This window comes from Rhinolophus sinicus, linkage group LG06, assembly GCF_036562045.2.
Source record: "Rhinolophus sinicus isolate RSC01 linkage group LG06, ASM3656204v1, whole genome shotgun sequence".
Lineage (NCBI taxonomy): Eukaryota > Metazoa > Chordata > Mammalia > Chiroptera > Rhinolophidae > Rhinolophus > Rhinolophus sinicus.
Window position 1 is genome coordinate 12,328,706 of NC_133756.1, and position 25,089 is coordinate 12,353,794.

A 25,089-nucleotide genomic window follows, 5' to 3' on the forward strand; every position below is an offset into this window, starting at 1 on the left:
GACCCGTTATAGTAATGCGGTATCTAAAGTTGTAAAAGATTATTCACTAAAAGGTTAATTTTGCTGTTTTACTGTATTTGAAACAACTATTTTTAAAAACTTGAAACAATTTTTAAAATTCTACAAGTAGTACATATATGTATGATAGGAAAATAACATGTATGAATTAGAAAAATCAGGTAAGTATAAAGAAAATAAAAATCACTTGTAATCCTACTAGATTAATCCATATATTTTTTTAACATTTTAGTGTGTGTTCCTTTAGACTTTTTAATGTATATATACCTACATTTTTTCTTAAAAGAAGGGTTCGTGATAGTAATAATACTTACACTTTTGTTGTTCATAGGAAAAGACAGAGTCTCTAATACAGCAATATGAGGCCATTAGTCTACTCAATTCAGAGCGTTATGCCCGCCTAGAGCGGGCACAAGTCTTGGTGAACCAGTTTTGGGAAACTTACGAGGAGCTCAGTCCCTGGATTGAGGAAACTCGGACACTAATAGCACAATTACCTCCTCCAGCTATTGATCATGAGCAGCTCAGACTACAGCAAGAGGAGATGAGGGTAAGAAGCATGCTGAGTTTCATTTAATTGCAGAACTTGAAATCTATTAAGCTCCACAATCTATTAAAAAACAACATATTTATTAGTGCCTACCGAGTGTAAGTTCTGTGTTATAAACTCTTTTCCCCCACTTCTTCTGCCTCCCTTTCCCCCCACTCCGGTTCGAGCTGTTGTTTCTCAGTCTAGTTGTGTAGGACACAGCCCCCTGGCCCATGTTGTAGTATAAGCCTTGCCGCCACGCCCCCTCTGCACCCCCCCCCGTCCCCCCCCTCGTCCCCCTCGTTCTTCCCCCGTCCCGTTCCCCCCCCCCCCAGGCAGTCAGTCAGCTGCTATAAAAGCCATGCAGCTCCTGGCAGCACATGGTAGCCCATGGCAACTCACGCAGACTTCCAGCTGCTCAGGGCAGCCCAGCTCCAGGAGAACTGTTGTTCACAATCTTAGCTGTAGAGGGCATAGCTCACTGGCCCATGTGGAAATCAAACTGGCGACCTCAACATTTGGAGCACGGTGCTCCAACCACCTGAGCCACTGGGCCGGCCCCTATAAAATTCTTAATCAGTTAGAATTTCTTTGCACAAGAAAAATATATACCTAAATTATTTTCTTTGTCCTTTAGTATGAATCAATTAAAGAATACAATTGTGGAGCTACCAGGATCCTGGGTGTTGCATAAATAAATGAAGTAAACATCAAGGGAATTTACCATCTTAACAGTGACGATGGGATGTTGTTAGACTTAGGGTGTGGTCGGGTGGCTCTTTCCATTTGGTTAGGCCCAGCTGGAGTGAGAGCCTTGAAGGAATGTCAAAAAGCATTTGTTGCATATAGTTGAGAGAAAAAGGAAATTTGTAAACACTTCAACAAATGCTATTACCACTTCAAAAAGAAACTTTTTAGGATGGCTGGTTAGCTCAGTTGGTTAGAGCTTGGTGCTGATAACACCAAGGTTGCTGGTTGGTGCCCCACATGGGCCACTGTGAGCTGTGTCCTTAAAAAAAAAAAAAGAAAAGCTTTTAAAATGTTTATTTGGTTTTAAAATGCTTATTTGGTTTATGGCTTGTGTTTATTTCTGTCTGCATTCCTGTAAGTGGAAGGTTGTAAACTAGAAGCAGTCAGCAGTAAAGTCAAGGAATGGTTGGAGTACCAGAAATGTTGCTCTTTGTAGCTTGTCCTGCTTAGTGCCTCAGTCTGGGGAGAGAGACAGATCTCAAACCATAGAAATTACAGTTAGTATGTATAAGTATTTCCAAGCACAGAAGATGGTGGGATGATTTGTATTGCAGGGTGAGGGTGAGAGTGAGAGAGGATGTATCTGGGAACACCTGGATGATGGGACATCTGAACTGGCTTTTAACGATTAAGAGAATCAGGCAGTGTCCAGAGCCCAAGACTTAGGTTTTTTTTCCCCTCCATAAATGATGAAATGCTGGGACTTGCTAGTGTTTAGTAATTCAGTTTGTTCCTCCCAAAGTTGGTATGAGCTCTGATCAAAGTATGTAAGCAAATAAACCAGTATAAAAATGCTCATTTCATTTTAATTTCTTTACATAGCAATTAAGGGAATCCATTGCTGAACACAAACCTCATATTGATAAACTGATAAAGATAGGCCCACAACTCAAGGAGTTAAACCCTGAAGAGGGAGAAATGGTGGAAGAAAAATACCAGAAAGCAGAAACCACGTATGCCCAAATAAAAGAGGAGGTGCGCCAGCGGGCCCTGGCCCTGGACGAGGCTGTTTCCCAGTCGGCTCAGGTACGAGTGTCTTAAACTCCTTCGGCTGTCCTGTAGTCTAAGCAGGAAGTCTGTGTATCAGGTATGCCTCTGTGCTCAGGAGTGTCTAGACCAGCATGCTAATGAGACACTGTCAGAGACTAGGAAGCTTTGCTGATCTGTGTTTTCATTCAAGGAACATGGGGGTGCTGACACTAAGGAGGGTAAAGTGTGGCTTAGTTGGTCTATGTTGTCTATTGGTGCTTTCCTTGAAAACTTTATATTGTGACAGTCCTTTAGCAAGGATGATTGTGGATAAATTCATCTTAAAGCAACAAATGCCTCAAGATTCCTGTTGGACCTGTTACTTTTGAGATTTAGAAGACAGCACATGAGTTCTCTTACTCAAGAGGCCACCAGCTAGCTCTTAGCTCAGAGTAAGATGCTTGAGGAGGGAGAAGAGCCAAAGAGGAACATAAACCAACAGCAGTGGTATTTAAAGCATGTTAACTACATACTTTTTAACTAATATATTACTGTTAGTGGTACTTTTGTCATGTCTGGGTATTTTATTCCTATGTTTAGTCAGTATTCTTGGTTAATATTTGTACTTACTCAAATTTTTCCCCCCACCTTCCGTCCCATCTCTCACTCACATTGTGGAATGTGTTACTTTGTGTTGTTGCTGCCTGCTCCTGTCTTCCCCACATCGTCACATTTCATTGTTGTGTTGACCGCGCCCACCATTACAGATTACAGAGGTAAGGTCCCACCCCCATTGGGATTAGGGCGTTTCCATGAAGCTGAGGATTAGCTATAAGGAAATTTCCCTTAACTTCAGTGTAATGAATTTTGTTAATGCAGTTAATTATGCCAGTTTCATTTGGGGCAGAACCTAGAAGTAAGGAAGTGATGAGCAGTGGTTTTTCTGAAGGAAATCCTACCATATATTTTCTATAGGACACTTAACAGTTGATAAACCTTATTCTAATTAGCAAATACAGAGTTGGTTTCAGATATCCGTATTAGGGGGCAAGCTTACCTGTTTTGCTCCTATTTCTCACCTCTCTGCTTCAGATTGTAAATGAAAAATTTATAATTATAGTCATGTTATTTAAAATATCAGAAAAGTGGGAAGGTAATTGTTCTTTTAGAATAAGGTTAGATTGGGTCTTCCTTAATTCCCTTTCATCATGCCAACATTTTCCTTTCTCACTGTTATATACGGTGATTGTTAAATTGCATGCTATGATAATTTAAAACTCCAAGTCATTTAGCATATTGAGTTCCCTATCCATTTACATAGTAGGTGGAGGGCATCTAACTTGTTGGTCTAATCTGTTGCATGCAACTGTCATCTGAGATGTTGACACACTGACTCTCACCAGTTTCATAGTCTTGTCCCTTTCTTGTCACATTTCTGGTATATTACTTAATATCTTTTTTATTCTTAAAATAAACATTTACTTTTTCTCATGGGCCAACCCTGGTTTATTATGCCCAAAACAGTTCCTTAGCCAAACCCAACATCCATCAGGCTAGGCCATGTGCAGGTTATCTTAAACGGTGGTAGATTCATACCTTGACCTTATTCCCTATATATAGCATTTCCCCCAGATGTCTGTTGAAGTACTGCTGTGATGGCTAATGGTCTGACATTTGTTTAGTTCCATGATAAAATTGAGCCCATGTTGGAGACTCTGGAAAATCTTTCCTCTCGCCTGCGTATGCCACCACTGATCCCTGCTGAAGTAGACAAGATCAGAGAGTGCATCGGTGACAATAAGAGTGCCACCATGGAGCTAGAAAAACTGCAGCCTTCCTTTGAGGCCCTGAAGCGTCGTGGAGAAGAGCTCATTGGGCGATCTCAGGGAGCTGACAAGGACCTGGCTGCAAAAGGTGCTTGAGAAATCTAATTATTTTTAAAGAAAACCAACAGAATAAATTCTAGGCTGTGGTTACTTCCAGCATCCCACCAGATGTACTTTGTTGAATGTAAAGACAGTCCTCAAGTAATGAGTATTCCAGAAAGTCATTTGGAAGTCATTTAGAATTCAGAACACATTTCCCCTTTGAAACAAGATTACAATTGGTAGTTAGATTCCCAGGCCAGGAAACAAATGCTCCTTTAACCCCTAATATGAGTAAACTGCAGTATCAATAGTGGGGAGAATATAACTACCTTTTATAACACTTTCCATGGGAAACAAAATTCAACACAAAACACTGGAAATAGAGTTCTCATCTCAGTCTCTTTATAACTTAGGGGTTTTGTATCATAGCAGTACCTTTATAGTAGATGGCAACTCATCTCCAGATTACCTCTGTGATCTCTTTCTGTGGGAGACTAACATAAGCAGAAAGTGTACATGTAGAGATAATAAAGCTAAGATAGTTATAATAGTTATATCCTTTAGTTATAAATTTTTAAAGCTCTTTTGAAGATAATTTCAGTGAAAATGTGACAATTAGATGGTATTTCTGATGAAGCTGATTTCACGTACTGAGAGCAGTCCTATTCATCTCTTCCCTTTATACCCTCAGAAATCCAGGACAAATTGGATCAAATGGTATTCTTCTGGGAGGACATCAAAGCCCGCGCTGAAGAGCGAGAAATTAAGTTCCTTGATGTCCTTGAACTAGCGGAGAAGTTCTGGTATGACATGGCAGCTCTGCTGACCACCATCAGAGACACGCAGGACATCGTCCACGACTTGGAAAGCCCGGGCATTGATCCATCCATCATCAAACAACAGGTTGAAGCTGCTGAGGTGAGAAAAAAGCAAAACCCCTTTTCCTGTGTTTGTCCTCGAGAAAGGCACTTTATCCAAGTGTTCCGTGTTAACTGCTAACCCAAGCTCAGTGCCTTAAAGGTTGTGTGGGGTTGGTTTTTTTCGTGTTTTTTTTTTTTTAAGTTTAATAGGATATTTTCCACTTGAAGAAAATATCTGCTCATTATAGTAGATTTCTTTCTTTTACAAGTTTTACCACCTGCACATTTGTATAACCTCCACCAATTGTGATATAGAATAGTTCCATTACACAAAACTGATTTTCTTGTTAGTTTTAAACTTAACAATTCAAATTAGTGTGATATGCTTAGAAAATCCAGTTTTGCTTTCATTTCTGAATTTAGTCCTTGCTGTAGTATATATTATTTTGTTTCTCAAGTAAATCTGTTTAATGCAGAAAAATAGAAAATAGAAAAGAAAATAAAATTTGGACTCATCATTCAAAGATAACAATTGTTGCTTTGATATCCTTTTTTCTAGTGTGTTTGGGGAGCCTAGTTTTTATTTTTACTAAGTGTATTTCTCCACTCTTTTTGTCCAGTCTGTACAAACCAAGCCTGTGTTGATATAACCTCTCTTACGTCTTACTTTCATTTCAGCTTTTCTCCCTCTCCCCACCCCTGTCGTTGCCAGTCCATGAACCACTTTTTAGGATCTGGCACACAACTGACTTTTCTTCAAGATTGTATGGCTTGTATTCCTATTATGCTAGTCTTTCAGCTCTTCAATTTATGACTTGTGCTGTTATTATCTTACCCTTGTTGATACACTTCTCTGCAATAGATTCCTGGCTATAGGTTATAATCTCCTTGGAAGGGAGAAGGGTGAACTTTTGGTAAATTATTGAAGTTCATTACATCTTCCCAGACTGTTTATATTTATACATACATAGTTTATATATATAGTTTTATATATAAATATATTTGAAACATACATTTTTGTGTGCATATATATGAAAAATAACCAGAGCCTGAAGCTTCACTATTTAGATAAATGAAATATTAAGAACATTGAAAGGCTTTTGCGAAATTGACAGTTCTGTTTAACATCTTATTGATGGGGATATAATTACATTTGCAAAGTTTGGGAAGTTCTGTTCTGCTTCTGTTTTGGCTTATGTTCTGTTCATTTACACGTAGACTATTAAGGAAGAGACAGATGGTCTGCATGAGGAATTGGAGTTTATTCGAATCCTTGGAGCAGATTTGATATTTGCCTGTGGAGAAACTGAGAAGCCCGAAGTGAAGAAGAGCATTGATGAGGTGTGGAGAAACATATAAGGAGTTGAGACGAAAATTAGTGACTCAGACTGAAGAGTGGTATTAGTTGAAGAATCTGATTGACTGTTTTTCCCCTAGATGAATAATGCCTGGGAGAACTTAAACAAAACCTGGAAAGAGAGACTGGAAAAGCTTGAGGATGCCATGCAAGCTGCTGTGCAGTATCAGGACACTCTTCAGGTGAGGACCCATGAGGTGACCACCATGGAAATACAGGTTCCGTGTTGTCATATTCTGAATGCAGCATAAGAGTGGATCACCTTTACCGGACTGACCACAGCAGTTTCAAACCTAAGACAACCTGTGTCTATATTTCTTGCCAAAGTTTCCCACTTCTAATGTGAAAAGTACTGACACCTGAATTTCTACTCTTCTTGCCATGTTTTTCATCATCCTGTGTTCTTCATATTTATCCTCATGGTAGCTACACAGTGAAGCTGGCCTTCCTGTGAAAGTCATTGCTTGCTAGAGGTTCCAAATCCAGGTTATCTTGAAGCACAACCTGGCACAGTCGCTTCAGCACATCACGAGCTTGCTAGCTGACCATGAGAAATACCAACTTTTATTCACATTTAGTTTTTCCAGATTGTCATTTATTTTAGGCATTATCTCATTGGCTTTGTTCTGAAATCCCGATATTACTGGATAAATATCATTATCCCTTACCTCTGCACCCTTACCACCTAAAAACAAACAGCACACAGTACTTTGATTTTTCTCTTATATTAGCAGAGATAATGCTAGTTCTCTCCCGACTCCTTATGTTTTTATTTTCTGATTGCTTATTTGTATTTTTGCTTTAGGCTATGTTTGACTGGCTAGACAACACTGTGATTAAACTCTGCGCCATGCCCCCTGTCGGCACTGATCTCAACACTGTTAAAGATCAGTTAAATGAAATGAAGGTTTGTATCCGGGAAGGGTTGCTTCTTTGTAGTTTCTAAAGACTTGGTTTGATGTTAACCTTAAGTATGGTTTTGATAGGAGTTCAAAGTGGAAGTTTACCAACAGCAAATTGAGATGGAAAAGCTCAATCACCAGGGTGAACTGATGTTAAAGAAAGCTACTGATGAAATGGACAGAGACATTATACGAGAACCACTGACGGAACTCAGACACCTCTGGGAGAACCTGGGTGAAAAAATTGCCCACAGACAGGTAAGGCAAATGGTGGAGTACATGAATGGACTGCTATCTACTGTTTTCTAGTTTCTTGACAATCATTCTCTTTACACCTTTTTCTGAGTAGCATAAGCTAGAAGGTGCTCTCTTGGCCCTGGGCCAATTCCAACACGCCTTAGAAGAACTGATGAGTTGGCTGATTCACACTGAAGAGTTGCTAGATGCTCAGAGACCAATAAGCGGAGATCCAAAAGTCATTGAAGTTGAGCTCGCGAAGCACCATGTAAGTATTTTTATTTTTCATGTCTAAGCCTATTGATTTGAGACCAAATATTGCCACAAAAAGCCTTTTAATAGTGTGTGTACCTTAGAGAACCAGATTTGATGTTATCTATAGAGATAAATTATGTTGTTTAACCCTTTTTAGGTTCTTAAAAATGATGTTTTGGCCCATCAAGCCACAGTGGAAACAGTCAACAAAGCTGGCAATGAACTTCTGGAATCTAGTGCTGGAGATGATGCCAGCAGCTTAAGAAGCCGTTTAGAAACTATGAACCAATGCTGGGAGTCAGTGTTACAAAAAACAGAGGAGAGGGAGCAGCAGCTGCAGTCAACACTGCAACAGGTACGTGCATGGTCACAGTTAGGTGGGTGGAGCTGGGCACATACAGCAGCATTCAGAAAGCCTGTCTACGTCCACAAAAGGAAAGTCGTTTGGGGTAGAGCCCCCTGTGTCCTGAGAGGAAAGTCATTTCTGTGCTGGAACTTGGCTGGAAAAAACAACTTTTGATTTGATGGTCCTTTCTTGGGTTAGTATGTAGCCCAGTCTCTTTACTATTCAAAGTTAGAAGATCTTTGCTATAACAAACCTTTTTCACAGATTTAGTTGTTTCTTGGATCAAGTCAGGTCCTTCCACATCTGATTTCCACAGTAGCTTAGCCAATCAATTCATCGGTTATACCAGACATCTATAATATGTTACAGTGAGGTCTGAAGGATTCTGCTAGATTCTAAAAATAAATAATATATTGGCCCCATGCTAATCCAGCAAAAGAGCAGCTCTGCCTGAGATCAGCCCAAAATCCCTCCCTCAAGATAAGTTCCTCATGTGGTCATTTAGAAAGTTTACTTTTGAAACTAGAATTGACTACTGACCTTGCTGGTATGTTTTTTTCTCAAAAGGCCCAGGGTTTCCACAGTGAAATTGAAGATTTTCTCCTGGAACTGACTAGAATGGAGACCCAACTTTCTGCATCTAAGCCCACAGGAGGCCTTCCTGAAACTGCCAGAGAACAGCTTGATACACACATGGTAATAGAGATTTCCTGAAATTGAACATAAGCATCCCATATTCAGTAGCTCTTTTCTGAATTCACAGAGAGAGCTGTATCAGGGAGTCTACAAAGTCTTGCCTTTTTACCGACAATATAGTATAACCTTGAGGACTGCTGCCTGTGTGTGGGCTTTTAATATGTGACCACAGGCAGCAGTGGTGACAGGGAAGTCGGCTGAGAATACAATGGTAAGCTGGTCAGTTCAGTGGGCGGAAGCATATTGACTTGAAGGTGTGGTTGTATTTAAGAAAAAGACTACTTAGGTGGGATTTATAGTCAGTAGATACTGGCAATGTTTCACAAAGTGGCTAAGAACAAGGCAGCATAATTTCTGGGCAAATCCTTCAGGAAAAAGAGAAATAAATTATGGGGGGTCTATCTTTATGATCTCTGATCCTTAAAACAAATTCTATTTACTTGGTGACAAAATGAGTTTGATGTTAAGGACAAATGGTGGGTTTCATTCCCTAAGTGCTCAGCAGTTGAACTGAATCTAAAAGATAGGGTTTAAATTGAGATGAGACCTTCCTGGACTTTTCCAGACTGTGCTCATAAATCTGTGTGTGATGTCTTGCAGGGAATTGGCATTATTGATATCCTTCCTGACTTTTCTTGTAGGAACTCTATTCCCAGCTCAAAGCCAAGGAAGAGACTTACAATCAACTACTTGACAAGGGCAGGCTCATGCTTCTAAGCCGTGATGATTCTGGGTCTGGCTCAAAAACAGAACAGAGCGTAGCACTCCTGGAGCAGAAGTGGCACGTGGTCAGCAGTAAGATGGAAGAAAGAAAGGTATCACCACCAAATACAGTGTGTGATGACTGTATTCGAGTAGTGTTTGGTGGTGGCAGGTTGTTGCCATCTGGTTTCTGTGAGGACTTTTTGAAGACTGGTATATTGTACCAGAAGTTGCAGAATCGATAACCTCAGAATTGCCTTCATGCTACTCATCTCTTTTCTGCCGTTAAATTTCCTTTTTCCATCCATGTCAAGTTGCATTGATGGTACTAGGTTCTGCCAGTATTTGCTTTTATTATTCATTCCTTTTCTGCATCTACCAGTTAAGACATTCCTGCCCAGTGATGGGCCCTATGTCCATTGTTTATCAGATTTGTGTTCCTACTTAAAAACAAGGTTATGTTGGAGTTGGTGACTTGAGATTGGGAGGGTGGGGACAGAGAGCATGCAGGGAGTAAGATTAATAATTTCGCACAAGGAATTTGGATTCAAGTGTAATAAGTACAGTATGCAGAAAATTGTACTAAAAATCAAGAAAGAAAGAAATTATATGGTCTCTTCCCAATCTTCCTCAAAAATCAAATTCTCTTCAAAAGAAGAAAAAAGTGTTTCAGGATCCAGGCCCCAAAACTGTTTTTTATGAGTACTGAGTTTCAGAGTATCACTGCAGAGTTTCTGTGCTGGGCAAATTAAATAATGGTTCAAGTCTATTGGCCACCTTCATTCAATAAAAACTTATTAAGCATGTGTGTACCAGGCATTGTGCTTGGTATATAGTAGGAACAATAAAGGCGTGGGTCCTACCAAATTTAATGGGCAGAAGCGCATAAAACAAATATTCGCATATAACTGAACATTTGGAGAGAAGCATTAATTTTCTAGAATTCTAATGCGGGGTCTGGTGGTTTCATTACACAAAAGAATGGCTAGACGACCTGAATGTGTGGCTGTGTTCTAATTCTTAGACAGACTGTTGGCTGTAATTCCTGCAGAATACAGAACTAAAACTAATTAAAGAAACTGAGGCAGATTCTGACTCATACTCAAGAAGTTTCTAGAGGGTTCCCCCAACAATGGAGAGGGTTCCCTCAAGAAATACCCGTTATCAGTGGAGTTAGTCAGGCAAAGGCTGTGTCTAGGATAGTTATTTCTGATTTTGCAAGAACATTACATTTCAGGCTCATCACTGAAATCATTTCTTAAGTACGTGGTGCTATATTAAGAATAAATGGCGTTCCATCTAGGAACTTGGCAATATATTAATTTCTAAGCATTTCTAAGATTTGATACAGATTTTATTTTTCAACTTGATTTATTTACATTGGACCTGTACATTTTTGTAATATTCATTATAGTTTTTTCTAGGTTACAAAAGTAACCTGAAAACATGAGAGGAAAGTAAAAATCATGTGTAACCTAGTTAATAGCAACTAACATTTTTAGTGTACATCCTATGAATATGTTGGCTCTATTCATTTTGAACAACCTGTCATTATTCTACTTTGCCTGCCTGCTAGATGGGCCAGGGACAGAGGCCATCGCCCAGGGGTTGGGGGTCAAGGTCTCTGAGGATGGAGCTTATAGACTGTGGATTTGGGGTGTACTCATGGACAGTTGTACATGCGCTGACTGAGCTATTGTTTTTGCCATCTGATTTAGACCAAAGTGTCTAAAAATTCACATCTAGGGTTGTCAGTATTTTGCTTAGACTATAAGGCTTTAATTACCTTTTCTGCTTATAGCATCAGTGTCAGACTCAGACATTTTTAGGTGCCACGTTTTCTGAAACACGCTTAAACAGAGTGCACTGCAATAAAAATCATTTTTATAGTAAAGTACTTTTCGTTTAGTTGCTTTTATGCCACGAAAAACACACTAAAAGAAAATGAGGTTTTGTCCAAAGCAAGTTGCAGATCCTGAAGCTGTCACCACTGTAAAGGGTCTGTTCACTTACATTTTGAATAGTTTTATTCCGGTTCTTTAATGCCCAAGGAAGTAGGGAATGGCAGAGAAGGCAACTCAGCTGCAAATTGTGATATTTCCTTTTTTATACACAGTTGTTTCGGTTTCAGACACTAACTTCAAAATGTCCCCTTCTTTGCAAACAAAACATGTTTGGGGGTTGATTAAATGGGGCTTCCTTTTTAGAGGTCATTTCATTTGGTGTACAATTCACGCCTTTGTCCTTGAAGCTATTAATCCCTGAATTTGGCGCTTTTTTCTTTTTGTGTGTGTGTGTGTGTGTTTTAATTAAAATTCAGTCAAAGCTGGAAGAAGCTCTCAACCTGGCAACAGAATTCCAGAATTCCCTGCAAGAATTTATCAACTGGCTCACTCTAGCAGAGCAGAATTTAAATATCGCTTCTCCTCCCAGCCTGATTCTAAACACTGTCCTTTCCCAGATAGAGGAGCACAAGGTAACTATGCCACACACTGTGATATCGCCTTCCTTTTGAAAGGACTGGTTGAAAGAGATGCGCCACTATCTTATCTTCAGTTTAAAAAGAGCAAAATTTTCCCTCAGGTTTTCGCTAATGAAGTAAATGCTCATCGAGACCAGATCATTGAGCTGGATCAAACCGGGAATCAGTTAAAGTTCCTTAGCCAAAAACAGGACGTTGTTCTGATCAAGAATTTGTTGGTTAGCGTCCAGTCTCGGTGGGAGAAGGTTGTCCAACGATCTATTGAAAGAGGGCGATCACTAGATGATGCCAGGAAGCGGGCAAAACAAGTAAGTTATAAAAGAAAGATACTCATTTACTGAACATACTTGAGCTGCATGTGTTGAGTCTCTGGATTGGTTCTCATAAGTGTTGTATAGTTTGTGTATTCTTTCGTGTTACAACTTATCTCTTATATAATTGTAGTTCCATGAAGCTTGGAAAAAACTGATTGACTGGCTAGAAGATGCAGAAAGTCACCTGGACTCAGAACTGGAGATATCTAATGACCCAGACAAAATTAAACTTCAGCTCTCTAAGCATAAGGTAAAGCAGTTGGTTGCTTTTATGTGCTGAGCTTAGTATTTACTGAAGATTGTACTGTGCTAAAAGTAAAAGAACTGGTCAAAAGAAAATTAATCAGTTAATATTTAAAAAATCAAGATGATAAAGCCAGCATTCCATTTTGTATCTAGACAGTCTAACTATAACAGTTTCTCATTTAAAAAAAACAGTTCAAACAAAGTGATTGTAGTAGTAAACCAGTTAAAACTGTAGGCCTTTAGAAATACGTGTTGCAGTATGTGGCATAAACAAAAACTTACAAATTTCTTAAGGATAAGCTCGTTTTAGTTCAAGAAGTGGTGATATTTATACTATATACCAACCTGGAAATACAAAAACATTTTTCTTTGTTCGAAATCAAGATGTTATCGGACTTATGGCATGGTTTTTTTCCTTTTATTTTTGGAAACAGGAATTTCAGAAAACTCTTGGTGGCAAACAGCCTGTGTATGATACCACAATTAGAACTGGCAGAGCCCTGAAAGAAAAGACTTTGCTTTCTGATGACACTCAGAAACTTGACAACTTACTGGGAGAAGTCAGAGACAAATGGGACACTGTTTGTGGCAAGTCTGTGGAGAGGTGAGCATGAGTGTCCCCTGCATGGGTCTGTATATTGTGCCAAAACTAAGAGACTGTTACCGGATTCCATAAAATGGTAATAGAGCTAATGCATCATTAACAGGTTTTGTAGCATCTCAGTGTCTCTGGTTAGTTCAATGAGAGTTATGAAATCATTTGAATAAAATACATTAAAAGTCTCTTATTGTAAACTTGAACCTTATTGTATTAGAAAGAGAGAGGCCTGTAAAATCAAGCCAACAGTAATAGAAGATTGGTAATTCTAAATATTTCTAAATCTCCGATTTCTAATACCAGTAGCTGTCTCACTGAGGGCTCTCACTATGTATTAGACACTGTGCAAAGCTTTACATGTATTACCTCATTTAACCATCATAGTTCCTGTACTGAACAACTCCTACTGAGTGTGTGCCTAAAGTGCTCACTAATCATCTACCCTCATAACAACCACCTAGGTGGGTGCTGTTATTCCCATCTTACAAACAAGGAAATGATCGTAAAGAGGTTCCTTAATTCCCCCAAGGTCACTCAGCCACTAAGCAGCAGAGCTGGGATTTGAAACTGTTCAGTTTCATTCTAAAAGTGATACTTGTATCCATTTGTACCCACTGTGCTATATAATATCTGTATCTTATTTATACTCCCAGTTTTCAGATGAGGCAACTGAGGTTCAAAGATGTGAAGAGACAGCCCAGTGTCACACAACTGGAATAGATAGAGCTAGGAGTTGAACTCCTAACTCCACATCATTACCAAAACCACTACCATCTCTATGGAGTGGTATAAAGTAATGAACACAGGCCTTAGTCAATAGGGTGTGTCCCTGTGTACAGCCATTGGACTCGAAGATGCCTGAAGGGCATCTATACCTGTCTCTTGCACTATGCTTAGTCCTTTCTAGAGAATGGTTTGATTAAAAATGTCTAGGCATCTCTCTTAGTCACTTTTTACTGTATTTCTAACCATTCCAACATGGAGGTTTCTCTCTGAGTTCAGGCAGTATTCCCTTTCGGCGTCAGAATTGTGGGCCATTCATAAAAGAATCCCTAAAAACGGCGAGGTTTGTGTGTGCTTTTCTCAGGCAGCACAAGTTGGAGGAGGCCCTGCTGTTTTCAGGCCAGTTCATGGATGCTTTGCAGGCCTTGGTCGACTGGTTGTACAAGGTGGAGCCGCAATTGGCCGAGGACCAGCCTGTGCACGGGGACTTGGACCTTGTCATGAATCTCATGGATGCCCACAAGGTGAGGGGTGAGATCTGGGCTGCGTGGAGGCAAAGCCGTTGGGGCCTCTACCTATGTGTGCCGTCTGCTCATGCGCACCTTCCAGGGGAGAAAAGAAATCTGAAAGAGCCTGGATCTCTGCTTGTCACAGGGGCGGCTCCCTGCTCTGTGTGTTGAAACAAACTGCTGCCAGGATTCTGCATTAGTCACAGAGAATTTACCAAAATTGGTTAGATTCAGATTTGGCAATGTGTAAACTTCTCTTGGAGAGGTTTCCCCCACCCCCTTCCTATTAGTATCTTTCATTTGAGTTACAAATGAATTTAAATTCGGGACCCCCTCAAGATACCCATTTCCACTGACATCTGAAATGAAAATGAGTGCTTTTTTTTTTTTTTAAACTACTTCTGAACCTAACAAGCCCAGCACCATGCACACCAGTATTTAATGTAATCTAGTCCTGTCATGTTGAGCTGTATAATGTCCTCCTACTTCAGCACAAAGCATTCAATTTACTTGGAAATTACATCAAATTCTTACTATGTGCATGGCAGATGTGTTCCTATTTAATTCCCACAATTGTGGAAATGTTAGTATAACATTATTCCCATTTTACTCATTAGGAAACTGAGACTCTAGCTAAGTAACTTATCCAAAGTCACACAGCTCGTATTTAGAGCCACTTTTTCATGTTTTTTTCTTACACATCATCCGGACTCTCTCTCTGCATAAAAGACACAGGACTGGAACCTACCAAGAAAACTGAACTAAGGGATTACTTTCTCTGTGGTTTTCCTTCTTGGGTTCAGTCATTTTGCAGACACACAAATTTTCCTGTTTTCTTTTCTAGGTCTTCCAAAAGGAACTGGGAAAGAGAACGGGAACCGTTCAGGTTCTGAAGCGGTCAGGCCGAGAGTTAATTGAGAATAGTCGCGATGACACCACGTGGGTAAAAGGGCAGCTGCAGGAACTGAGCACTCGCTGGGACACTGTGTGTAAACTCTCCGTCTCCAAACAAAGCCGCCTTGAGCAGGCCTTAAAACAGGTCAGTGACCTTCACAGGGCACCCGGGGGTGGGACTGAGCAGATGCATTCCAGTTTCTTTATCAGAATCAACACCAGCCAATCTCAAAGTGAACATAAACTCGAATTTTGATATTCTGAATGTTCTACAGAATTTTAACACTCATTCGTATGAGAGAAATAATTCAGTTGGTTTTCAAAGATCTACAAATGAAAGATGACCTTTGTGGGGCTTTGATAGGGTCATCAAATAACTATGACGGACTAACGAATTCAGACACAGATCCTTTGCTGGGCATTCCCCAGAGTCCAAGACCTTGGCTGCAGAGAGAGGTTCAGTCTTGTGTGCTTGGTTACTTCAGGCAGAAGAGTTTCGGGACACAGTCCACATGCTGTTGGAGTGGCTTTCTGAAGCAGAGCAAACACTTCGCTTTCGGGGAGCACTTCCTGACGACACAGAGGCCCTGCAGTCCCTCATTGACACCCATAAGGTAATCCAGCCCCAGGGCCCATGACCCACACCACCCACCATGGTGAGGGCTGCCCCCCAACTGAGGAAAGCAGCTTTTGCTTGTAAACTTCCAACTCATGTGCAAAGGAGCAAAACCAGAATGGGCCTAGCTTGTTGGTTTAGCAGGAATGAGAAGGAAATGCCTGGTGGTTTTTGTGACACCGTACGTATCATTATTCATTTGTTTTTACAAAAGTAATACTACTTGGTGGTTGTAAACAAGTCAAAGGTCATGGTATTATATAAAGAAAAATGTAGACTGTTCCACCTCCCTTTTTCCTCCCCTGCACACGGCCTTGTTCACCTTCCTCTGTGTTACCAGCTTCAGGCCTCCCGGCTCCCCCAGAGCCTCTCACAGGCTGCAAAATATAATGGAGGGTCTGCGGCCTCAGTGTCACTGTCCTAATGAGGTGCGAAAGGGTCCCTTTTTAATTTTTGTGTTACCCACAGGGAGATTTTAATCTTGGTTTTGTCATTGTATTGTATTGTATTGTAGGCATTTTTTAAAATACTGTAGTGTTTTATAGCTGTTATTTGTCCAAAACAATACTGTTTATACATACGGAGATAAATGAAAACAGAATTTGAAAAAGAGAGAAACTAATTCAGAATAGGAAAAGGGACATACCTCTGTGTCCCTAGTCCCTGTCATCTGTAGCAGAGAAAGTCATTCTTGTATAAATCCCTCACCTTCTCGAGTGCTTTAGAAATGGAAAGAAAATGCCAGAGACACCTCAATACAGGCAGTTAGAGCTCTGTTTCAGCAAACACATGCAGGAAAAAAGACACTTTCCCCTCATAGTGTAAACTAACTGCTGCTAGAGTAGATTTCTTTTAAATTTTTGTTCTCCGATCTTTTTTGTTTAGGAATTCATGAAGAAAGTGGAAGAAAAGCGAGTGGATGTGAATGCGGCAGTGGCGATGGGGGAGGTCATCCTGGCTGTGTGCCACCCTGATTGCATCACTACCATCAAACACTGGATCACCATCATCCGGGCTCGCTTTGAGGAGGTAAGTCCCTGGTTCTGGAGGAGGACTACACGTGCCCGGTTTATAGCAATGAAATAATAGAGTACCACAGAGCTTTCTGTTTTCCCCAGATAAGGAATCTTTTACTCACTGGGAATAACTTAACAAGAATGAAGTTAGCATTTTAATGATGACTGTTTTTCTCGGTAATGTGCAGAAATCTGGAAGGTTAGTGCTGGTGTAGTGGTGCGTTAGTTGATGCTTCCAGTGGGCAGGAATATTCTTCCTTCCTCCGAGTCCTGTGTTAATAGGACATACAAGATTTGCTTTCAGAAGAGCTGGTTTCTTCATCTCTTAACCCAGCTCTGTCACCTGAGTCAGAGTGAAGCCTCTTGACTGCTTGGGTGGTCTTTTCCCTAAAAAGTCCCTGCTAGGGTCAGATGAGGGACTTTAAAAACAGAGATGTGCTTGACTGAAAGAGGCGATGGTTTCTCTCCCCCAGGTCCTCACGTGGGCGAAGCAGCACCAGCAGCGTCTTGAAACGGCCCTGTCGGAACTGGTGGCTAACGCCGAGCTCTTGGAAGAACTTCTGGCGTGGATCCAGTGGGCTGAGACCACGCTCATCCAGCGGGATCAGGAGCCCATCCCTCAGAACATCGACCGAGTGAAAGCCCTCATCGCTGAGCATCAGGTACGTCGCCGCATCGTGTGTCACTGCTATTCCCTGCGCTGCTCATGGAGCCCATTTCCTTTCCCTTGTGTGTCCTTTTTACGTTGCTGCCTAACATATTCCTACAGACTTAGCAGCTTAAAACAACACACTTACTATTTCACAGTTTCTGTGGGGTAGGAGTCTGGGCATGAGTTTAACTGGATCCTCTTCTTAGGGTCTTATTGGGCTGAAATTATGGTGTCAGCCAGCGCTGCAGTTCTCATCCAGGCTCATTCAAGTTGCTAACAGAATTCATTTCCTGTGGTTATAGGACTGAAGTCTCCGTTTTCTTGCTGGCTGTTCACCAGGAGTTATTGCCAGCTCCTGGAGGCTGCTGTCAGGTCAGCTTAGATCATCAAAGCCAGCAGGAGAAACTCTCCGGTCTGCTCTTACGTAATAAAATATAATCAAGGCAGTGATTGTCCCATTCTTTCCACAGGTGTCACCCACCCTCAAGGGGAGGGGATTACACAGGACATGTACACACACCAGGAGTGGGAGCCCTGGGGCCATCTTAGGAATCTGCCTACCATCCTGTTTCCATTGACTTGCCCCTGAGCCAGGGTCCCATTGGTCTGACCCCTCTACACCTGGGTTCAGAAAGCTGTCTTGCATGAACCCAGAGATGGGCCAAGACAACCCATCAAGTTTAGGGTGTAAGTTTAAACTGAAAGAAGGAAAGCTCAGTTCAGCTATCTTCATAATACATCTTTAGGAGGCAAATCGGCTTTTTAACCACGAGAATTTACACTGAATGCAAGCATGTGTCTTGCTTAGCTATACTGTGAGCATATGGTCATTTTAGTGTGTATAAATAGTTCTCACCAGTGAGACCTCCCTCTACTTCCTGTCAAGTTTGTCTACATTGACACCACTCCTAACTGAGAGGTGATCTTCTGCCTGTTCAAGGCCAAGCCCTCTTAATTCTGTTATTCTGTCTCTTCCCTGTGTCATCAAGCGCTCCCAACCTGTTTGCTTTCCTCCAAAACTTGTAGACATGTCATCTCAATCCTGTCCCCCTCAAGTTACCCTTATGGCTCCCTCCCTCCTTTTACTCCCTGTCTTCTCCTGGCTTGTCGCTCACTCCGCAGCCCCTGGGATCTGGCTCCTATCCCCATCAGGACACTGACATTCTGCCAGGCACACCCCGCTGGCTAACCCAATAGACGCTTTTCGTGTTTGTCTTATATGACATGTGGCATAGTCGCCTCTTCCTTCCATCTCAGAACTCGTCTTTTATGTGTCCTTTCATCTTGTTTTCCTCCCATCTCCTTGACTTCTTTCTCAGTCTTCTTAGCTGGTTCCTGTTCCCTTATCCACTTGTTAATGTTGTTCCCTGAAGTTCCACTCTTGACCCTCTTCTGAGGGTCACACTGCTGAGGTTTTATCTAGTCCACCAGCCTCAGCCATCACCTGTATACAAAGACTTGCACATCTTTTCCTCATCTCCAGCACTATCGTCTCTTAAGTCCAGACATGCAGTGAAGCAGAGGCAGCTCTGAAAACCCATTTCATCCTTGCCTGACCCCATCCCTCCCTTCCAAACGTGCCTTCTCTCTCCCATCTACCCAGTCACCCAACGTAGAATCCTGTGATGTGTCTGAGACGCCTCTCTTTCCTATAACCCCCACATCTAGCCAGTCACCCAGGCCTATCTGTCCTACTTTCACAATACTTTTGGCTCCGTCTTTCCAGCCCTGGCTTGGGCCCTCACCATGTTTTGCAACCATTACTATAATGGTTTCCTAACTTGTCCCCCACCAGGCTCTATCTTCTGCCTTCTACACTGAAGCCAGAACACTAGCACTAAAACAGATCTGATAAGTCTCTTCTCTGGATCAAAATCCTTCAGTTGCCCTCATTGCTGTCAGAACAAAATCTCAGCCCCTTAACCTGACACAAGACCTTTCTGGGTCTTTCTCCTGCCTGCCACTCCAGCTCTCCTTCTTGCCACTCCTGATTGCATCCTTAGCTCAGCTGCGGATCAGAAGAGCCCTGACTCATTTCACTGTCCGGCTTCACTGTGCCCTCTCTGCTGGCACTGCCTTGGTCTTTGGTTAATTCTTCATCCCTCAGTACTCAGCTCAGGCACCAGCCTTCAGGTGGCCTCGGACTGCAGGGTGCCCATCCTGGGTCTTCCTTTGGCACCCTGGGTGGTATTCTTTGCCCTGACTGCCTGGTTTTCCTCACTCAGCTGTGAGCTCCTTGAAGTCAGAAGCCACGTCTTAGGCCTCCAGACTCCAGCACCTGATGAAACACCTTGCTCACTCGTGTTTCTTGAAATGAGTGAGACAGTGTACAAAAGCATCTATCAGTTGGTCTGTCGTGGGCTTGGCCTTTGTTAGTAGGAGGTGCCTGATTCCATCTTTGTCCAAGAAAACTCAACTCTTTTTTTCTATTGTTTGTGTTCAACAGACATTTATGGAGGAGATGACTCGCAAACAGCCTGACGTGGACCGTGTCACCAAGACATACAAAAGGAAAACTATGGAGCCTACCCATGGGCCATTCATCGAGAAATCCCGCAGTGGCAACAGTATGTTACCAGCCTGCTCCCTTACGATGCTTCATCCCTGCTAGCTGAAGATATGCACTTTCCAAAAAACACTGTTTTTTGAAACTCACTTTTCTTACACTGACGTACAGTAACTGTACTCCATTTTCTTGAATTGATATGAAATTTCGAAGTAGTTAAATTCTTTTGCAGTGACCTGTCCATTGTTTTGGTCATCAGTGCTAGCTGTTTACGTTTGGTTTGCAGTAATTTAATCGTAAACTAACTGAGCTTCTATAGAACCAATGCTTTTTTAGTTGATTTGACATTTCCTCAGTTCACTAAGGTAGGACAAAATTGGTTGAAAATATGAGATAAGTACCTATTGGTTGGGGAGGAGAATTAATAGTTTTGAAGTTAATATGCTTCTGTATCTGAATGTTCCCAGGTCCTATGTTTCTTGTAGTTCCTGATTGGGTATCATTATAAGGATCTCCTAAGTTCAGACGTGTGGCAATTTCTCTGTGAACTGACAAAACCAGCTTTTCTAATCTCGTGGCTGTTTTCCTTTTAGGGAAGTCCTTGAGTCAACCCACACCTCCTCCCATGCCAATCCTTTCACAATCTGAAGCGAAAAACCCACGGATTAACCAGCTCTCTGCCCGCTGGCAGCAGGTGTGGCTGTTAGCGCTGGAGCGTCAGCGGAAGCTGAACGATGCCTTGGATAGACTGGAGGAGGTAAAGCCCTGCTGAGCTGTGACTTTTTATCAAAGACAGCCCTTCTGAGGCCCTCTAAATATGACCTGTGTCTCTTGACCTACCTGCTCAGAAGTAGAAATAGACCAGTGTAAGCCAGTACTCACTCTGTCCCTCAAGCCCCCTAGGAGAAAAGACACATATGTGAGTAAACCACTCACAGCAGAGTAGGCCGTAGCACCTGGTAGTGGAAAGCAAGCAGCCAGCCCATCCTGTGACTGGCCCTCCTCAGCACCTGGTTGTAGTCGAGAATCAGGATCGTAACTTTGCAGAGTTATCTCCCAGTCTAGAGCTTATCACAAAAATGACCATTATTGAGCCCTTTAGGTAAAGATATAAGCAACACAGTTATGAAATAAGAGTAATTTTTTATCATCTTGCTATTCTGTTAGTCGTCACTAGATTATGAAAAGAAAATATATTTTGAAGTTATCAAAATCAGTCTTAATAAAACAGTACCCCATTTCCTAGTTTCTAAAACAAACCTGTAATATCTTTTTATTTCCTTATTTGTGCGTATCAAAGCAGCTATGTCCAGAAGTGAGTGTTCTGGGTTTTTTGTTGTTATTTCTGTAGGTCAGTTGAGCTTTAAGTATATTTGGTTTTTGGCTTTTTCTTTTTGCCCTGTTCCTTCCAACTTTGGAGTTTGAAGACCAGGGGAAACCACTGCACTGTTCAAGCCCTTCTGAGTCAATATCCTAACATAGTCCAAGCAGCTAAACATCGCCTGCCCGTGTCATGGGCCTGCTGCTGTCCATCAAAGGCACATGCTTCGGGTGGAAGTCAGACGGGCAGTTGGCCCCTCTGGCGTCATTCCAAAGGAACATGCTTGCGTGCAGGGTGGGTTCTTAATGCTCCAAGCCAGAACTCAAGTTATCTCATCTCAGAAAATGGTGGGAAACATGGAGCCTGCGAACATGGGCCTCTGTGATCCCAGTTCCTTTCAAAAATCACATAAGTGAGGAGTGCTAATAAGCACTTCTTTTCTGGGATAGAATCCATTCCCTTACACTGAAGAGGGAGATCCTTGGAGAAAGTGCGACGGGAAAGCAAGGCTGACCCCTCCCATTCTTGTTCTCCGTGCTCCATATTTCCCATGGTGGTGGCTCAGTTACTGTTTATCCTGCTGCTCCATGATACCACAGCTTGTGTAAATAGTCATGGCTTTAAGTGAAGGAGCCAGATTGTTCCTTCACAAAAAGAGGCAACACACAGATATGGTTGGTGCCCCTGTGGGAGGCCGGCATGGCTTTACGAGTGTAAGTTTGGGTATGTTCTGGGCAGGTTTCAGGGCCAGAATGACAGGTCTTGTTAATACCTCTGATTTCTGTCTAGTTGAAGGAGTTTGCCAACTTTGACTTTGATGTCTGGAGGAAAAAGTATATGCGTTGGATGAATCATAAAAAGTCTCGGGTGATGGATTTCTTCCGGCGAATTGACAAGGACCAGGATGGGAAGATAACACGTCAGGAGTTTATTGATGGCATTCTAGCATCCAGTGAGTCCAGTTAGAGTTCCAAACACAGTCACACCTGGGTTCCTTACTTCATAGCAGCAGACGAGAATCTGGCTAAACAGTCCTTCTGAAGTTAAAGCTATAGTCTTAGAGGAGAAATGGTACTACGTACCAAAAGTGGTCTATCATTTTCTTGGAAAGAAGAACCTCATCTTTCTGAGAATAAAGGAAGCAGGTCTTGTTTGACACATTGTGGCAAGTAAAACATATTTGAGGTACAAATAAGGGGCTAAATTTTATGAACAATGAGGTTCTAAGTAAAATGTTTGAAAAAGTAAGTTTTCATTACATCAGTTTCTGACATCTATGTAACAGCTTACAAAGTGTATGATCTCATTTATTTTCGCCACAAATAATTGAGGGATAAAGTAGTTACAGCACAAAGCATATCCCACAGCTGTACTACTTTACATGGAAATATTAAAAGGAAGGTCTGTCTGGAGGTAATATTTGCGCTGAGACCTAGATAATGAGAAGGGTCCAGCCACCTCAAGATTTAAGGGGAGGGAGAGGGAACGGCAGACACAAAGTGCTGAGATGAGAATGAATGTGCCATGTTCCAGGCATGGAAATGTTAACGTGGCTGGAGCGTCATAACCTAGGAGAACAGTAGGAGAGGATGTGGGAGGATAGGCAGCAGCCAGTTAATGCAGAGCCTCATCAGCCATGATGAAGAGATCAGATTTTATTCTAGACGGAGTGGGACAGTGAGCAGCCCCCAGAGCTTTCACCTGAGAGACAGTGTAATCTGATTTATACTTAAGTCACTGTGGCTACTATAAGTATTCCCCTGTTTTGGAAAGCAATTTTTCAAGAACCTAAGGCAATTATCTAAACAAAAAACTTCATCCTGTTAATTCCAGATTGTCACTATTCAGAAATAATCAAAATAGCTAATAATAGTGGAGTTGATAAATTAAATTCTTAAGTTGGGTGGTGGTAATATTATGTGTATGCCTTTTGGTGTATCTGAAATATTACCTTTTTTAATTGCATGGTGGTGGGGTAGTCTATTAGCAAAAATTTTACAGTGAGTAGTCTTCTGACTTAAGTTGAGCATGTTTTCCTTTTCAGAAAAAAAGTCAAGATATAAATGTTTTTTCTTTCAAATAGTATTTATATAACCTCTAGCCAACTAAGTAAGCCCGCACAGTTAATGTTCCCCATGTGACTGACTTTCTGCAGAGTTCCCTACAACCAAGTTAGAGATGATGGCTGTCGCTGACATCTTTGACCGAGATGGGGATGGCTACATTGATTACTATGAATTCGTGGCTGCTCTCCACCCCAACAAGGATGCTTATCGACCAACAACCGATGCAGATAAAATTGAAGATGAGGTATGAGAAATAATTGTATCTTGAGTACATTTCTGACCGTAGGTTTCTGCTGTCCTGAATTTGGTTGGGTGCTGTTGCCCATATTAACCCTGAGACTCATCTGTTGGGAGGTGATTGTTTGGAGTTCTGTTTGGGAATTCCCTTCTGGATGACGTTGCCCCAGAGGATCTCTGGCTGTTGTGCTCTAGCTCAGTCTAAATGGCTTCTCAGTCAACTGAGTCACATCTGTGTGGCTCTGAAGTTTCCAGAGAACCTTAACTTGGTTCATAGATACCGTGTTTTTTTCACAGACTCGTCTCCCAGTCCTGAGCATCCTGACTCAGGGCCCAAGGGAGTGGTCTTCAAGGGGTGAAATGTAAAATAATGTTTAAGATGGTGTGTACCACCAAGCTTTCTGCCTAGTTGAGAACTATACCAGAGTGAAAGTAGCAGATTCAGTAGTAGCACATAGAGAGCCCAAGATCTGTTGATCTGGGAAGGGAGAGGCAGTGGGGCAGGTCCTGGGAATGGCCTGGAACTCCCCAGGACTGACTGACTTCTGGGGAATCTTGGGCTCCTAGGTTGAAATTCAGATCAGTTCATACTTTGCTGTATTACTTGATGTATGCATATTGGCACATTTCTCCGAAGGAATTTTGAAGCAGGAGAGTTACGTGGCAAGTCCTCATACTTTTTCTCTTTGGTTGTCTTCAAGTGTCCCAGTTAGTAAGAGCAGTGTGTCTTAATTCAGAATAGAAGATTAATGCATGTGTCAGAAACCTAAAGTGCCTTAAAAATAAGTAATGAGTAGCCTCTCTGTTTACATGTAAAAGTCTTTGTTTCTTTGAAGAGGAAGCCTTGCTTTACCCTTCACACTTTTCTTTTTTGTTGTTTGTCACCAATAGGTCACAAGACAAGTGGCTCAGTGCAAATGTGCGAAAAGGTTTCAGGTGGAGCAGATTGGAGAGAATAAATACCGGGTAAGGAAGAGAAAAGCAGTCCTTTGTGGTGGTGGTGGTTCCTCCTGCGTGGCCTTTACAGGTGAAGGCAGCCCGACACATAGCCAACTCGACGATCCCACTGCCGGTACTTGGAGGACCAGAGCCAGTGCGACCTGAGATACGGTCACTCTCTAGCCTTTGTCTCTATAGATTCCCAATGCCAGGCCCTGTTGGGCTAAGCCTACTGCCCTGCATAGTCCATCCACAGACAGGGTTGTTTCCAGCTGATAGCAGCTTGTACATGAGCTCAGTATGGAGGAGACATTTCAAAGCCCTCTTTTTGTTGCTGACCAGTCTCTAGGGAAACGAAGACACCTCTGCTATAAGACAATGACTGACCATTCACCCCAAAGAGCTGGTCATTGTAAGCCTGAGTGGCTCCTGGGCTCAGAGAGGGCTGCAGGACTGTGTCAGGGCCCCAGGGGGCACTCTG

The 25,089-nt window shown here is 41.9% G+C and overlaps 1 protein-coding gene across 32 annotated transcripts in view; it reads left to right on the plus strand.

Annotated features, from left to right (window-relative positions):
* Positions 1–25,089, plus strand: part of MACF1 (microtubule actin crosslinking factor 1) — a 311,434-nt gene that overhangs the window by 271,808 nt on the left and 14,537 nt on the right. For all 32 annotated transcript variants that reach the window (XM_074334445.1, XM_074334456.1, XM_074334436.1 and 29 more), the window contains 26 exons: positions 350–568; positions 2,120–2,323; positions 3,949–4,180; positions 4,826–5,052; positions 6,213–6,335; positions 6,432–6,533; positions 7,157–7,258; positions 7,338–7,511; positions 7,603–7,758; positions 7,903–8,100; positions 8,659–8,787; positions 9,429–9,602; positions 11,810–11,965; positions 12,073–12,279; positions 12,416–12,535; positions 12,966–13,135; positions 14,217–14,376; positions 15,206–15,400; positions 15,741–15,869; positions 16,757–16,900; positions 17,361–17,549; positions 19,986–20,106; positions 20,639–20,802; positions 22,156–22,318; positions 23,522–23,676; positions 24,561–24,635. In XM_074334445.1, the coding sequence (XP_074190546.1) occupies positions 350–568; positions 2,120–2,323; positions 3,949–4,180; positions 4,826–5,052; positions 6,213–6,335; positions 6,432–6,533; positions 7,157–7,258; positions 7,338–7,511; positions 7,603–7,758; positions 7,903–8,100; positions 8,659–8,787; positions 9,429–9,602; positions 11,810–11,965; positions 12,073–12,279; positions 12,416–12,535; positions 12,966–13,135; positions 14,217–14,376; positions 15,206–15,400; positions 15,741–15,869; positions 16,757–16,900; positions 17,361–17,549; positions 19,986–20,106; positions 20,639–20,802; positions 22,156–22,318; positions 23,522–23,676; positions 24,561–24,635 (4,188 nt within the window). The remainder of the gene's footprint in view (positions 1–349; positions 569–2,119; positions 2,324–3,948; positions 4,181–4,825; positions 5,053–6,212; positions 6,336–6,431; positions 6,534–7,156; positions 7,259–7,337; positions 7,512–7,602; positions 7,759–7,902; positions 8,101–8,658; positions 8,788–9,428; positions 9,603–11,809; positions 11,966–12,072; positions 12,280–12,415; positions 12,536–12,965; positions 13,136–14,216; positions 14,377–15,205; positions 15,401–15,740; positions 15,870–16,756; positions 16,901–17,360; positions 17,550–19,985; positions 20,107–20,638; positions 20,803–22,155; positions 22,319–23,521; positions 23,677–24,560; positions 24,636–25,089) is intronic.